Source organism: Schistosoma mansoni, assembly GCF_000237925.1.
Source record: "Schistosoma mansoni, WGS project CABG00000000 data, supercontig 0037, strain Puerto Rico, whole genome shotgun sequence".
Classification (NCBI taxonomy): Eukaryota; Metazoa; Platyhelminthes; class Trematoda; order Strigeidida; family Schistosomatidae; genus Schistosoma; species Schistosoma mansoni.
Genome location: NW_017386026.1, coordinates 1,859,870 through 1,875,643, shown reverse-complemented (window position 1 = coordinate 1,875,643; position 15,774 = coordinate 1,859,870). Strand labels below are relative to the sequence as shown.

At 34.0% G+C, this 15,774-nt stretch overlaps 1 protein-coding gene across 1 annotated transcript in view; it reads right to left on the bottom strand.

The window, feature by feature from the left end:
* Positions 1-1,545: 1,545 nt before the first annotated feature.
* The window catches only part of Smp_130000 (hypothetical protein), a 37,069-nt gene continuing 22,840 nt past the window's right edge, over positions 1,546-15,774 (bottom strand). Inside the window, exons 19-25 of the mRNA XM_018790784.1 lie at positions 14,848-14,954; positions 10,511-10,663; positions 6,528-6,608; positions 3,818-4,216; positions 2,800-3,168; positions 1,826-2,002; positions 1,546-1,764 (exon numbers count right to left, since the gene is read on the bottom strand). Of these exons, the coding sequence (XP_018646021.1) occupies positions 1,570-1,764; positions 1,826-2,002; positions 2,800-3,168; positions 3,818-4,216; positions 6,528-6,608; positions 10,511-10,663; positions 14,848-14,954 (1,481 nt within the window). The 3' untranslated portion in view covers positions 1,546-1,569. The remainder of the gene's footprint in view (positions 1,765-1,825; positions 2,003-2,799; positions 3,169-3,817; positions 4,217-6,527; positions 6,609-10,510; positions 10,664-14,847; positions 14,955-15,774) is intronic.

The window sequence follows — 15,774 nt, the reverse complement described above, 5'->3', positions numbered from 1 at the left end:
ATTATTTTTATTGAAAACTTTTCTAAGATTTACACATTGTTTTAATTGGTCTCAGGAAATAACACCCAATGAATATAGAATAGTTAAATATAAAGAATTAGATGTATCTTTGTGCATAGTTAATAAATAGAATAATTTATAGAGTCAATAATCAATTAAGGGGATATTTCTGTATGAGGACAAAAATAGAATGAATGACAACAAATAGTAATTTGTAACGATATTTGTGGATAATGAAGGTTAATGAAAATTAAGCAAACATTTTGAAAGAAATGCTTTGTTTTAAAAGTTAACATGAGGAAAAATTGAAATAAGTGCTGGAACTCTATGGTAACATGATTCATTTGAAAACATGCTAACTAGATTTCACTTGTATGGTTGCATCGTAAAATTTGTCTGTTGTAGATGGTCATTGACAATTACTTTTTCACTAAATAAAGTCATGGACGGTGGTAAATAAAATAACGATGACATAAGTTCTGTAGGTCTTGAGTTATTTCATGAAACTAAGATACATTTTTTCAAGCCATATGGAATTCGGAAACTTTATTGTTCGCATATGGTGGAACCACCGCATATGCAGAGCCTTTGACAAAAAGGATAAGTTGTTTACGCTTATCAACTTTTGTCATTCAATCTCTGTTGTAGATTCTCAGCTACCACTCCTCTCGATATCAGGAGGGGGCCTCAAGAAAATTAAATTGGGATAGGACATCAGTCATCTTCCTTTAGTCGACCACATTAATATCTCTATAGGGAAACTAGTTCACCCAAATTTGACATCTGAAAAATCCACAAGATATGGATCAAAACTAAATGCAAAGCACTTATTGCCTCGATGGAGATGTTGTGCGGTATAGGAATAAGCTGGAAGACGAAAGCTAGGGGGGGGAAGAAACCAATACATAGCACCCGCTAATGAAAATTGGACTGAGCTATTTTAATAGGTGTAGGCTACCTGGTTGGGGTCCGCGCGATTATAGTAACCAATGGTTAAGGACTTTGAGTGACATGGCTCGAAATCATTTGCGATGGCGTAGGTGCATCTACTCTTTATCATTCCTCAGATTCGAAGTTTTTAAATTAATAATTTTCTATTTCACTAATCCATATTTTTCTCAAGTCGTATCTTTGATGTTTGATCTCTGCTGTTATTACCTTTACTACTCTGGGATTCACCGTGACAATTTCATCTCGCTGTGTTATTGGGGTATAGAAACTTGAACCGATGTACGCAAGTACCATAATTCTACGTTGCAAGTGTCTTGGTGATGGTGATGACCAAACATATTAGATACTATAATAGAGTTGAACAATATAACCAAAAAAATGTTTCATTTTCGTTTATCACGTCAAATGAACAGTATTTATTTTGTGATTTTAAGAGCACAAAACTTTCGTTTACTGTACCCAATGTACCCTATTGAGTAAGAAAAACAATGTATCACGTTAACTCATGTTTTATAATCAAAGATAGACGTTTATTATCTATCATTTAATAAAAGGAAAATAAGTTATTTGTTGTTGAAGAGATTCTTGCATACGTGATTAGAAAAAGTGAAAGGAATATTATTCTGTATCTAACTGTACAATAGCTTGAATAATATCTCTAAGTTCTTCAGCTATAGGCCATTGACTTGCATATTGTGGTAGATGTTGTATTACATAGTCAATAAGAAATGTCAAGGTTTTCACATCTGTTGTAGATGAAGTGAATTGAGGATCATGATCATTAATTTGTTGACTATCAGGTAAACTAGAAATCTAATGAATAAAAAAAGGGAAATTAGTAATATTATCTATGAAAAAAAGTGCTACAACATACCGGTGGTAATAGACCACGAAGCCATGCTTCAATTGTCAGTGGGATGAATACGCGTAAACGTAATCGTTGTTTTATATTATTATGTCCTGGACCATAACATCGATCAGCTACACGACGTCCAACAATGAATAATAATCGAACAGCCAAATTACTAGGTTCTTGAACTTTGGATAAAAACTACCATTAGTAATAGAAAAAAATAGTAGGGTTGAAAATAAGATAACATCGGTGAATAAAGGTAATGAACAATGAGTAGTTTAAGAATTAAGATGGAAATTTACTAAATGTGAAGCAAGGAATAACGAATAAAAAAGTCTGCAGAAATTTATTTATCCATTGACTTACTTGTGTCTATGTATACACCGCAAGTTATACTTCCCAGGAAAATATAGCGGCTAATAGATCCATGTCCTATTGAGAATCAGATTGTTTATGTATCTACACCATTAATTTAAGTGTTACTCGCGTAAGCTCTACAAGATTACTGCACGTTGGGCGATTTCTGTAAATAAAATGACCTTGATAGTAAACCATTGACGTTATTTTTTTTGGGGGGGGGATAAAAATTCCCTGGAAACCTATGAGAAAATAGCGTTGCAAACGTTTTTTGTGCAAGATACTTAACAGTAACATATATCTCTATGAGGATTAAGTTGCTTGTGGACAAGTGCCTACAGATATCAACCCGATGAAGATAATGAAGGACCTGTTACAGTTTTGTGTAAACTTAGATCAAGGAAGAAATAGAAAAACATTTGTCATCACATTACTACGTACGTACGAAGTTTACAGAGACGGACTTGAACATTTTGAATAAAGTGAAAGTATATTCAATAATAACATAAATAATGAGCAAATTTGTAACTAAGAAATAACCATTTTAGTTCGAATCCAACTTGGTAACTTTTTATTATATAACCAACTGTAACCTAACAGATTTATTACATAAGTAAGAAACAGACTGTAAAACTTACAAGCTGAGCTTGATCATCTAGATTAGCTTCAAATAAGGATACTATATGTTGTATAACTACAGTATCTTTTGGAAAACCCCAATGGTTGGCCAAAGTAAAAGCAGAAGAACTAAATCGACGATAAATATCTACAGCTCCAAAAGTGCATTCAGATTGATGATTAACTGAGCGGATTATATCTTCATTTGATGTAAATAATGGTGTAGTACAACGTTGTGAATTAGGTAACAATGAAAGATATGCAACACATTTTTCAATTAACCAATAGAGGAAAAAGCGTCGCCTTATTGCTAAATCATCATCAACATTGTTTCCGACACCTGTGCTGACCCAGTTTGGATTATCAGGTGACATTAACATATGTAAGTCCTTAAAAAGGAAGGAATAACAACATATTAGATGAAACTGCATAAACAAATAAAAAATCAATAGCAGAATGTAAAAGAATTCTGGTTACTTTTATAATATGCTAGCTAATATCTGATATCAAAACCCAGTGTATCAGGCTTATATTACGCAAGTCATTTATTGAGTACGGCCATTAAATAAATGAAAAGTTAAGAAATCTCAATGCTTTATCAAACCAAATACTAAATCTATTCCTACGTTATATTTGTTGATAATTTAGAAAACAGAATCAGTATGGTCCATGAAGGTTGATAGATAAGATTTCAGATTAAAAAAAGTACGTTTTTGTTAAGAATCATTTCAGAAGTAGAACAACATAATCATCAGCAATGTAGTTTCTATTCAAGTTCTCTAAAAAATTTAAGCACCAGATGAAATATACAATATCCTAAATTTTATCATTATGCACAACCATGAACTCTCTATACAATGGAAATAATAAAACGTATTTGAAAGAGATTGACAAGTCCAATCATATCTAATATTATTGGATCATCTGAGATAAAGTTTTGACAATAAAACTTCAAGAAGGGAACAGTTGAAACTGCATCGATCATATAATGATGTGCACTAAAACGAAAAGTTAACAAACTCAAGTGAATACACGTACTTGTGATGGGAAAAAATCAATTGGTGAATAGAATTTCAAATCGGTTGTTTGTCGATTAGACGACTTGTCAAATTTTTCAGGTCGACCAAATATGATGAAAGATGATGCGACAATAATAAGTTGTTCCCACGAAATTATTGACAGCATATTAGGAACAGGTTGATTGACAGCATCTTGAACTAAAAGTTTTCTACATGAATCACCAGTTGAAACCTCAGTAAACATACTATTTGCAGCGTTGTCATCAAAAATTGGAGACTGAGCATGTAAATCCAAAAATAATTTGTCCTCAAATGTTTTGTCATTGAACTGAAAAGATTTATCATTAATACAAGTGTCGAAATCACTCCATTCAGTTTCTACTGAAAAGACTGGTACTACTTCAGCACGTTGGCAGGCCTATGAATACATAATATTAGAGATGAAAATGGATACAACCAAACTAAAGGCAATAAAGAAATGCCTTAAAAACCATTAAGCAAGTAACAACGAAAATGCCATGAAGAATTAGACGAAGAGAACAAACATAAAACCCATTAGTTTATAGAGCTAGCTCATGATAAGTAACGTTAGAAGATTTAGAATTCGTCCAGTTAAATGAGGCTACACTTCTGATGGTTAAATGTCGTAATAATCATTAGCTTAAAATTAGGCAGTTTTCAAACAAAATGACAATACGATATTCTAGCGACGTTATCGGATTATGTAACTTGTGAGTGATTATCTATTTCACTACACAATTTTTGTCATGATTCGTTAAGAGTTCAAAAGTTAACTCGTTTAAAACTGGTTATTATATCTTTTTTTAATTTTATTATAAACTAATTATTTGTTTCCTGTTTAGCTTTCATTTACACTGAATATTTAGTGGCTAATTTTCATCATTTAATTGTAATGGAAATTAAATTTTGTAAATATAACATCCTTCTCCATATACGTATGATCGTGCATTTCAGAAACTGGGGACTGACTTCCGGCATTATTAAACGAGTGCATTATTTCAAATGCAATCGGTAGTATTATCCCTGCATAATAATAATAAACTAAAGTAGTGTATCAAACAAATAAACTTTTGAAATGTCTCCTCATAAAGAATAAATCATATTGATTCACGTAACTTACATGGAATTAGATTTCTAACGTTCATCGAATAAGTAAATTACATGGTAATCATTATTTCTTTAAAAAAAACCCAGCTCTAAGTCGTATTAATTTTGCGCCTACTATTTTTTCTTATCAGATAACCTTTTGGGTACAAAGCTATACTACTGAAGGACATACAGTAAGTAGTTTCATTTCCAATCATTTTTGAATATATAGCGAGTTATGGTTCCTTCTTGTTGCTTAATATTTCTAAATTGTTTACATCAACTTGTGGTTTGAATTTATTTAGGATTGTTGTAACATGGATTATACATTTCTAACAGTTACTTCCAGCTCTAGTTTATTCATTGAGCATTTTGTTCAATAAAGAGATTGAAACACAAATTGAGAGAACAAATATTTCCTTTCAACTAGTAACACATCAAGGCTCTATACTAATAAACATATTTTACAGTTATACACAGGATCCTGAAGGAAAAAATGGCGTACGAACCAATCTTTAGTCACCGGCTACCATGGAACTGCATCTCTTGACGTTGCCCCATTGCCTTGTGGATCAGGCTCCGTGTGTGACCTCTTAAGAAAACCTATTACGGTCTGAGCACACGGGCAGTATCACAGCCTATACACGAATCAAGTGACTCGTATGGCGCATAAGTATTCGGTGCCCCTTTGTACCAATATTTGTGTTCAAATAAATAAATAAACATGATTAATAATCAATTGTTATGATGTCTGATATGTGGGAGAGAATGATAGTGATTGGTTGTTTGCTTTGTCAGACTTGTAGATAGTCTGACAAGTTTTAGATAAGTTATATATTCTCCTGTCCTTATTCTCCTGTCCTTATTATTATTATTATTATTATTGACTGTTGTTGAAATGGGTCGGTTTCTGGTGCGGAAATATATTTACGTTCTAGTCAGGCTAATCACGTGTTCTTGATCGTAGTTGTGTTGATGTCCTGTAGAATAGACACTGGGAGGGAATTTAGGGTAGATATTCGTATATGGTAAATTGACATCCCATTCGTAAAGATGAAGTAAAACCGAGCGTTATAACATATTGTTTAAAATAGTGCGAAAAACATTCTAATGAGTTCTTGTGCCCTCGCAACATTTCACGACCAAACTATAGATGAGAAATGATATATAAGACAAGCTATTAAATGATTTCGATTACGTCATTGGCAACTGGACTGAACCATCTTAACAGCTATACACTACCTGGTTGAGGTCCACGTGATCATTAAAACCAATGGTTAGAGACTTTGAATGACATGGATTCTAAGTTTTAAAATTCCTCATAATCCTTATGTTTCACCAATTTATATTTTCTTCTCGAATCGTACCTTTGGTGTTATCACTAATAATGTTACTACCTCTGTTACTTTGTGATTTACCGTGAAAATTTCATCTCGCTGCGATAATGGGGTAAAGCAACTTGAACCCACACACATACACACCAGGTTTTACGTTACCTTTGACTGACTGATTGATCAGCAACATTCCTTACTTAAAAAAAGAATAAATGAGTTTATTATACTTGATTATACGAACACAATAAACAATGTTTTCTTACCAGCGAAATTGATAAGAAAACTTACATTCGAATATATTCGAAAGAAACCAATTAAACATACGGCTACATCCAATATATGTGGAAAAGAATCCCGATATTTATCAAGCTGAAATTTATTTATATCAACAAAATAGAAAAGTGACAAGAATTACATCAAAAAGAAACTTTATTATATTTCTCTGAAAATAAATAATAGAGGCAGTTATCTCAGAATTGGATGGTACCGATCGGCATTCCATCCAATCGATTTCAGTGTTCAATAAAATTCGATCAGCAAAAGTTGACATATTAGTTTATTGTGTTATATCAATACTGATGAAAATTTATTTCATAAATTCAAAGAAAGTGTTTCAGAAGAATCAGACTCTGGCGACCTTAAATCAAATGTCGTTGACTCTCACGATCTAATCCGTTCTGGTGAACTGTCTGTTAAATGAGACAAACATGTTTTAAATAATGTCACATTAACGGTAACTTGTGTACATGAGGATCCAACACTGTTTCGTGGGGGAAGATAAATTCGGGAAATTTAAAATCCGGATATAAACTCTGAATCTCTCAAAAAAGTGGAGGTGTTGTATCCCGAATAGAATTGTGAATAGTAACTTTTGAGGACTATTTATGGACCAATGTAATATGTATATTTCCTATTGTATAGTTGTTAAGTAAGTAACCTAATCGTATTCGTGTTCCTCTTATTGTCAGCTTTATTTTGACCTATAGACTATTATTATACGACTTATCATTCTTGAGTTATCCCCAGTCCATTAATTACTGTTCCCCCTATTCACAGCCACATCTGACCAAATCTTGTACAAATGTTTTCTATTTTATGGTACGATGTGGTCTGTTTGATTGGTATATAAACCCAGTATGTTTGAGAATAATGATTCATATTGCTGAGGCTGTTATTAATGTTCTGGACTTAAATGGTTGGGTTAGGCAGAAAGCAGGACTGATAAGTACTCAAGACTGCTCATACGGCTTTTGTGTATTATTTTATTATTATTGATCCGATCAATAAATTCACTCCTCTCTAATTGGGCGGTCTTATAACGTTCATATATGCATTGATGCAGAAGCTCTCAGCAATCGATACTAGATATGAGTCAATCAGATAAATATGAAAGCATCGCAAATTCTATTTGTGATCCTGAATCTGGTATTATTTGCGATTCCTGGTTTCGTCGTTTTGAAGACACATTCCGTGTTGAATGCTCAAATCTCGTTGACGCAGCCGAAGTTCGCCTACTCCTGAGAAGACTCGGAACACGTGAATACAACAAATATGTGATTTTCATTCTGCCACAAAATCCGCGAGATTTATCTTTCAATGAGACAGTTCAAACCTTATCTAAAATTTTTTTGGTGAACAGTCTTCATTATTCAGCATTCGTTATCAATGTTTTCAAATATCAAAATCTCTATCTGATGATTATCTCACATATGCTGGACAAGTAAATAGAGAATGCGAACGTTTTAAAATAAGTGAAATTACAACAGACCAATTTAAATGTTTGATTTTTATCTGTGGACTAAAGAATCCGGAAGATATGGATATCCGTACCAGAATTCTATCGCGTATTAAGCAGGAGCCTAACATGACTCTGCAAATGGTCACAACCGAGTGTCAACGGTTGTTAAATCTCAAACGTGATACCGCGATGGTACAGCAGAAGGCAAAGACTTCCGATTTTGCTTCAATAAACGCATTCAGATCTTCCAAATCTTCCAAACAAAACACGGTGAACGCACAGCAACCTTCTGGTAAACCACCATCATTATGTTGGTTTTGCGGATCATGGCATTTTGTGAAGTTATGCCCGTTCAAGAACCACAAATGCCGCCAATGTCATCGTATTGGTCATAAAGAAGGTCACTGCACTTCAAATAAACGTCAGTCTAAATATCGTGGCGTAAATGCGAAGCCACAGCCACGGAGTCAAGTCAAAAGCACGTTTGCAACTTTTAAAGTTGGATTTCAAAGTAAACGGAAGTATGTAAACTTATTAGTGAATGAAAAACCTATACGTCTTCAGTTGGACACGGCTTCCGACATCACATTGATTTCCAAGAACACGTGGCGTAAGCTAAGTTGCCCACACATCCGATCAACAGAACATGTTGCCCGAAATGCTTCAGGAGATATAGTGAAGCTAACAGGAGAAGTCATTTGCAACGTACAATTCAAGAAACATAAGTTTACTGATGTTTGTTATCTGACAAATCGGCACGATTTAGATCTATTGGGATTAGACTGGATTGAGAAGATCGATATCTTAAATAGTTTATTAAATGAGGTATGTTCTCACAATCCTTCCTCTGAATCTATCCAAATTCCTCATGATATTTCTGAATCAAATGTATCTGATGTGTTATGTTCTCCTGATATTTCTGAATCAAATACCTCCAGTGTATTGTGCTCCCATAATTATGTTAAATCGAATACCTCCGATTTAATATGTTCTCATAATGATGTTAAATCAAATACCTCCGATGTAACATGTTCTCAAAATGATTCCCGATCAAACTCCTCAAATAAACTATGCTCTCGTAAGATCTCAAAATATCATGCATTTTATTCCTCTAAAATATCGACCGCATCTCACGTAAATCATCTTCGAAAGCAAAATGCAAAGCCCATCTTCAGATCAAAACGACCAGAACCTTATGCTACTATGTCAGTCGTTGACCAAGAACTTGACAGGTTTGAAGCCCTATGTGTCATTCAGCCAGTAAATTACTCGCAGTAGGCTGCTCCCATAGTAGTTGCGAGAAAAATCGGAACCCAATTTAATCGCCATCATGGGGCGAAACGAAGAATCTACGTGGTTCCTGATACTCACCTTCACAGAAAGCCAAGTAATAGTGCTCTATGTGGGAGATTTTCTTGGACAGTATCGGCATAGGAAATTCAGCGACTAAGAAGACTGTGTAACCTGAACAACATTTTATTAGATCACTACGGAAATGCAAAAGACCTGATATCATGCAGGTGGACTCAAAGAAAAGAGCATATTTTTCTGAGGGGAGATATCAATGATGATATCTTAGCTATTACTTGTAAATAGTGACTAACCACTTTTCTTTTATTTTTTATTTATTCCAGTTAGCCAAATTGGTCACGTTTACAACGACCACAATGCCATCCAGTTCCCCTTATGTACTCAGTTCAATGGCAGAGATCACTTTTTTGTCAAGGGGGAAGGTGATGTGAACAGCGAAACAAGAAGCCTTAAAAAACTACGGAAGCTATTTTTAGGGACGTTATTTCATTTAATTCGAAGCTTGTAAAACTGTAATATTTACTTTTGTCCCTAGTCTATTCTACAGATCATGAGCTTTCGTTTGATGTATGATTCACTGCCATAGCCCTTTCTGTTCCAAAGCTATTGTAATTCAGACGCAACCTTTTGTACTCTATTTTTTCCCCAAGTTTCGGACATAATTGTATTTTCCTAATTATTGTACATTGTGGTCAGGATAGTCATCTATTTATTCCTGTATCTTTTTACACTAATCTGAATTCGGAATTCGGGTACCAGATCGGCATTGGAATAAAGCGATTGCTGTTCCAGTTGTCTTGTCTTCTCTCTCGCGCGCGTGCTTGTCAGCCAATCAGGGATAGAATAGTTTTCGTCTCTCTACCCCCGCTTCGAACTCACGCATACTAGCCTCAAGGTTAAGCCAGTCAGCCTATCGCGTCAAGGTCTTAATCTACATTAGACAAGTTATACTCGGCACGAAAGTGGGTAGACAGATCAAAGGGGTAACCGATTCCTTCAGACTAGTGAATGTAATGCGACTTAATCAAACAAAATTTCATCAACACTAAAAGTTTTTGATGCATATGACACTGATTACTATTGAGTAAATAGTCAGCTCTGTGTGTATATAACCCTTAACTTTGTGTTACAGTAAAATATTTAGGAAAAATTTTTTTAAAAGGAAGTCAAGGAATGTAAACTAGGCTTTCACTGTGTTGCTATGATGACAAAAATAACTTACTGTTTTATCACCTCTTCCAATAGCCAGAATCGGTTTAATCCAATTTATGAGACCTTTATTCCATATCATTGTTCCTAAGCCCTGTGCAATCATTGTACCAGCTGAACTAAATCGACTGATAAATTCAATGCATGAGATCAAATGATTTATATGCTGGAAGAATAGAGAACATTAAATAGCAAAGTAGACAATTAGTTTGATGGATAATTTGTAATAAGAAATAACAGTAATAACCGAACCTGCTTATCTAAAGTAGAGAGAGCGACAAGTAGAATTTTATCACGTACAAATGTAATTGTATGGAAGAATTACAGTGCTTTTTAAGAACTAGATTCAATCATAAAAAACGAAGCTATAAAGATGGTTTACTGTAAATAGTTCGTGGGAAGCTTCAGAACTGGATCTTTTGTGATACAGAAAACTTGTAGAAACGGTCAATTTAGATCTATTCTGTAAATAGTTTTGTTATTATTCATATCTCCTATAATCACTCTAGTTATACAACTCATATCACTGACCATAGAGGATTATTTAAGTTGTTATGTTAAATTCCTTGTTCAGAGACAATCTTACATATTCTGCTCACAGTACTTGAGCTCCCTCTTGTATTACTGTTTGTTTGCCTGGACGAAAGAGCACCTATTCACATGGTTTTTAATCACATTTTCGAATATTTGTTTATCGGAATTACTATTCGTTAGACTATTAGCATATATATATACTGCGGTGTGAGTTATTTATATCCACATAAGTAGTATATGATGATGGTCAGGCATGGAAATTATTTCTTTAGAAGATTGATAAGGAAAGGACCGAAAAGGAACGCAGTTGGTATGAAAATGCATGAACAATGGAATCAGAGATGGACTGATATTTGCAAAAGAAACAGTTAGGATTGAGACAATTGATTGTTATTTTGCAAATTAACTGTTGACTGTATGGTTGTCAGATTTTAGTGAGATAGTCTGTAATTTTCATGTCAAGGACACTCGATTGTCCCCACTCGTCTTCTCATTCACTACAATACCGCTTGGATGGAACATTTCTTAAAAATTGGGGCTTCTTCTGGACCGGATGGAACATGTAAACAGAAAATATCACCAAGTAACTAGCTGTATAAATGTTCTAAATTATATCGTTACTGGCCTATTGCAATTCTGAACATCAGTGGGAAGATGCAAACATCCAACATACATTTTTCCATTTGTTTATAATTCATTTTTATGCAATCCGTTAACTTAGATGTCGTGGCAGATATGGCAGACAAATAATGGAAGTATACTCTGATAACAGTGACACTAACACATTATAATCACCATTAGTACCCAGTGCTGTCTATAGCGAAATTACAACTGTTATTGATCACTCACCAACGCCCCTATTCTACGCTATGGATAAACTTTTAGGAAGCCATTTTCCTGTAGACAAGAGGGCTGAAATCAGTATAATTCCCCAGGCATTATTGTCGCGTGACTGAGATCCGACTAGTGCCTTTTTTCAGGATACAAACAGAAATGTGCACGTTTAGGGGACAGATACTAATACTAAATCCACGATTGTGTCTCCAGTTTGATTGGATATCTATTGTGCCGAGGTACAATAAGCCCACACAGTTCGCTGGTTTCAAGTTCAAACAACAGTCCACGTTCTTGGATCTGGAAGGCTGATTAGTATTACTAGCCATGACACAAAACAATGTAACTGGAAGTCGAGTACAAAGCCAACTTAATAACTCAGTTCATCAGTTCAAAAGTAGACGAAAAATTAAATGCAATGAAAGACAGAGTAATAGAAAGTTAAGAGTACAAGTAAAGTAGGAATTTGACATATGATTTCATGAAAACCGTTGTATCAAAATATGCGAACCGATTTAAAACACCCAGACAAGTTTACACGGGTTGATCAAATCAATTTCAAGCTACTGTGATGATTGATCAAGAAAGAAAAAAATCCTAATCTTTCGTTTATCTTAGGGCCATAGAATCTTTCTTAGTTTATCAAATTAATTAAAAACTTCCATTAATTCCTCATTTTTAGTTTTATTATACAAATTTTTATGGTCGATATTGTGTTAATTGGTAGCCTTCATCACATTCAATTTAACCATGTCTTATTTATCTCAGACTACTAGGTCTTTGATTTCTACAGATTTAAACTAATCAGTGAAAATGTGTGTTATACCACAGTAAACTTCCTTGGAACTTATTGTATTAAAGTTCTTCTTTGAATGTTTTCAACTAGATTAATTGGCAACCACAATATCATATGTGAGAGCGAAATTTATTTAAAGGTAATTTCATCATGAACTGAAACTAGTTGGATAGTCAATGATAACTAAAGAACATTGAAGATAACTATAGTCTTCACCCAAGAGACCCCAAACAACAGAAAAGTCGGAAGAGAAGATGCGAGTAGTATACTATTTGTTTGAGACATTCACGAAACCATTTTAGTAAATAACATGCATACTAATGACATTCGTCGAAATGTAATCCTTAAACTATAAGTGGAGATCCAAATCCTGTGGAGTTAGACAATTCGTGATAGAAGTGTACTCATGACAATGAAAGTAAGTAACACTACGGTACAAACCGATTGATTTTGGGAAATGTGCGAATGGAAGCAAATTTTATACACTTATTGTCTAAATAAACACACCTATGGTCAATCAAATATAATTGAATATGTCCTATTTCTTTATAATCAGCTAATATCAATCTCTGAACATATGAGGGTATACTGTATTATACTAAATGTATTCGGTCGATATCGTAAATACTAAATGAACTAATCAGTATAAATGTTTCTATATTATACAACACTGTAGTTAACTGGAATATATAATAAATTCTTAAAAAAAAAAATAACAATTGAGGACAATTCATTGAAAAAAGACAAATTTCTTTCTTGAATGGTTTTTAGTTTTTCTATGATGACACAATGAGTTTCTTTAGTTATTTGAAAGGAAACAAAGAAATGTAGTGTTCCTCATGTTGTTAAAAATATAGAATGAGAAAATATACAGCATACTGTCACAAACTAATATTATAATTACTCTGAAATTACAAAATTACTTATTCATTAAGTGTAATTTATGTACAAAACTTTGAGCTATGTATTGCTTGAGAGCTAGTGATAATATAGTGAACGATAACACAGGTAGTAACAACCAGATAATTGTTATTTTATTTATTTGAACACATAAATATTGGTACAAGGGGCGCCGAATACATATGCAACGCACAAATCTCATTTGATTTGTGTGAGGGCTGTGATACTGCTCAGATGCCCAGGCTGAAGCAGGTGGTTTTCTTAGGGGTCCACACCCCATGCATTTGACCTAAAGGTCTGATCCACAAGGCAGTGGAGCATCGTAAGGAGATAAAGTCCCATGGTAGTCGGTGACCAACAATTGGTTCATACGCCATTCGTTCCTTCAGGATACTGGAGCCCATGTGCACCATTGGTTTGGAATCAGGGTTTTCCAACTCCCCTAGGTGAACTCACCATGTCCACCAACCCGGTTAAAGCGCCGGACATTCGCTTTTCGTCCTCTCAATTTCGTAAACAACACCCATGGTGCGAGAAGGCAGTGAGTAGGACTTCCCTGGCAGAGGCTATATATTCGCGTGGCCATGTGAGAGCATTTGGTAAATACTTCATTTGCAAAATATCCATCAATTGTCTCAGACTTTGTTGTTCCTTCATTTTCATACCAATCACTCTCTGTTCTCGTTCTCTTCTCTTCGATTTTCTCAACTTTCTGCCGCCAGGCATTCCACTTACAATTGGTGATACATACTATTTATATCTGTCGACTTAAGTAGCATGCACTACAATAGTACTCAGGTGTTCAAACGGAAGATATTACAAGAGAGTCTAAACCTTCGATCTACTGGTTGGAAGCAGCAGCATTTTAAAATTAGTAAGCCACTGCTCAAAACAAATAATAAATGATGAAAACAATAAATTATTCAAAACGATTCAATGGAAATTCCTTGATTTAATATACATTGGATTGGAATTGAAAGAAATTAACGATGATATTCATCACAAGTACATACAACTGAAACTGATACACTTTAGGCATGTTCTAATGTAGTTGAAAAGCTCTGTTGAGGATAATGTTTAATGTGTTATTTAAACGTCTTCTCATGGCGAATAAACGTATAATGTATACTTATTAATACAAATATACATACATAATATAATTGACTGATTTTCTGTAATTTTAAGAATAAATTAAAGAGTTGTCTTTACAGAATGTATATAAACTAAAGAGATGAAAGCGCGTATCCACGAACTTTAATACTATTTACCAATTTGTATAAACTTACTTCTAGGTTATTAAGCCAACATTGAAAATGAATCCAACAAACAGTTGATAGAATAGTATCTAATTCCAATGTGAAAGGAAGACGTTTATAGGCTAGTGAGAAAATGACTAAAAAGTAATTGAAAAAAAAACATACATATTGGAAGTCAAACAAAAGAATTAATGACAGTAATAATAAAAACTCCAGAAGAGATGAGAACTTCGATTAATGAAACTTGATATCTATTTATAAGAAATAAGTACTCTGAATGCTTTGATAAAATCATGTGTACAGGTCTTCTTAAATTCATTTTTCAACAATTGCCCAAACACCGAACTGGCAATCTGAAACCTTGATTGATACGTCTTGTCGATTGAACGCTATATTCGGATCCTAAGCTAATTTCGTAACCCCCAAGCTAGAACTATACAGCGACTTGAAGACGAGAGAAAAGGCACAAAATACGTGGGAAGCACTTTACTCCAAGGTTCATTTATGTACAGAAAATATAGGGATTTTATAGTAATTTAAGAGTCCTTGGGTTTTACTGAAAATTCTAGAATACTGCTAAACATAGTAGCAGTGTATTAATCAGCCAATCAGAATCTCTACATGTGACTTTTCATTTTCGTTATTTTAGTAACATAACTTCTAATCAAACGCTGATTGGTTGAAATGCTCCTTGATGTTTCATGAGCTTGTCATGTCGATTGCGAGAAAATTGCAGGATCATCCCAACATTGATAAACCGAGAAGATTCAATATCTTCAGTAACATAAGAAGGTCTGTAGTCTTCGAGGTCTTCTATCATCGATGAAATCATCATATCACTGATTGAAACGTTTGATCTGTTTAAAAAAAACCGTCTTTTCTATACATCATCTCTATTAGCAACATTGAAATTTTATAAATTTCTTGAGGCTGTTTCTTAATTTTGACATAAAATCT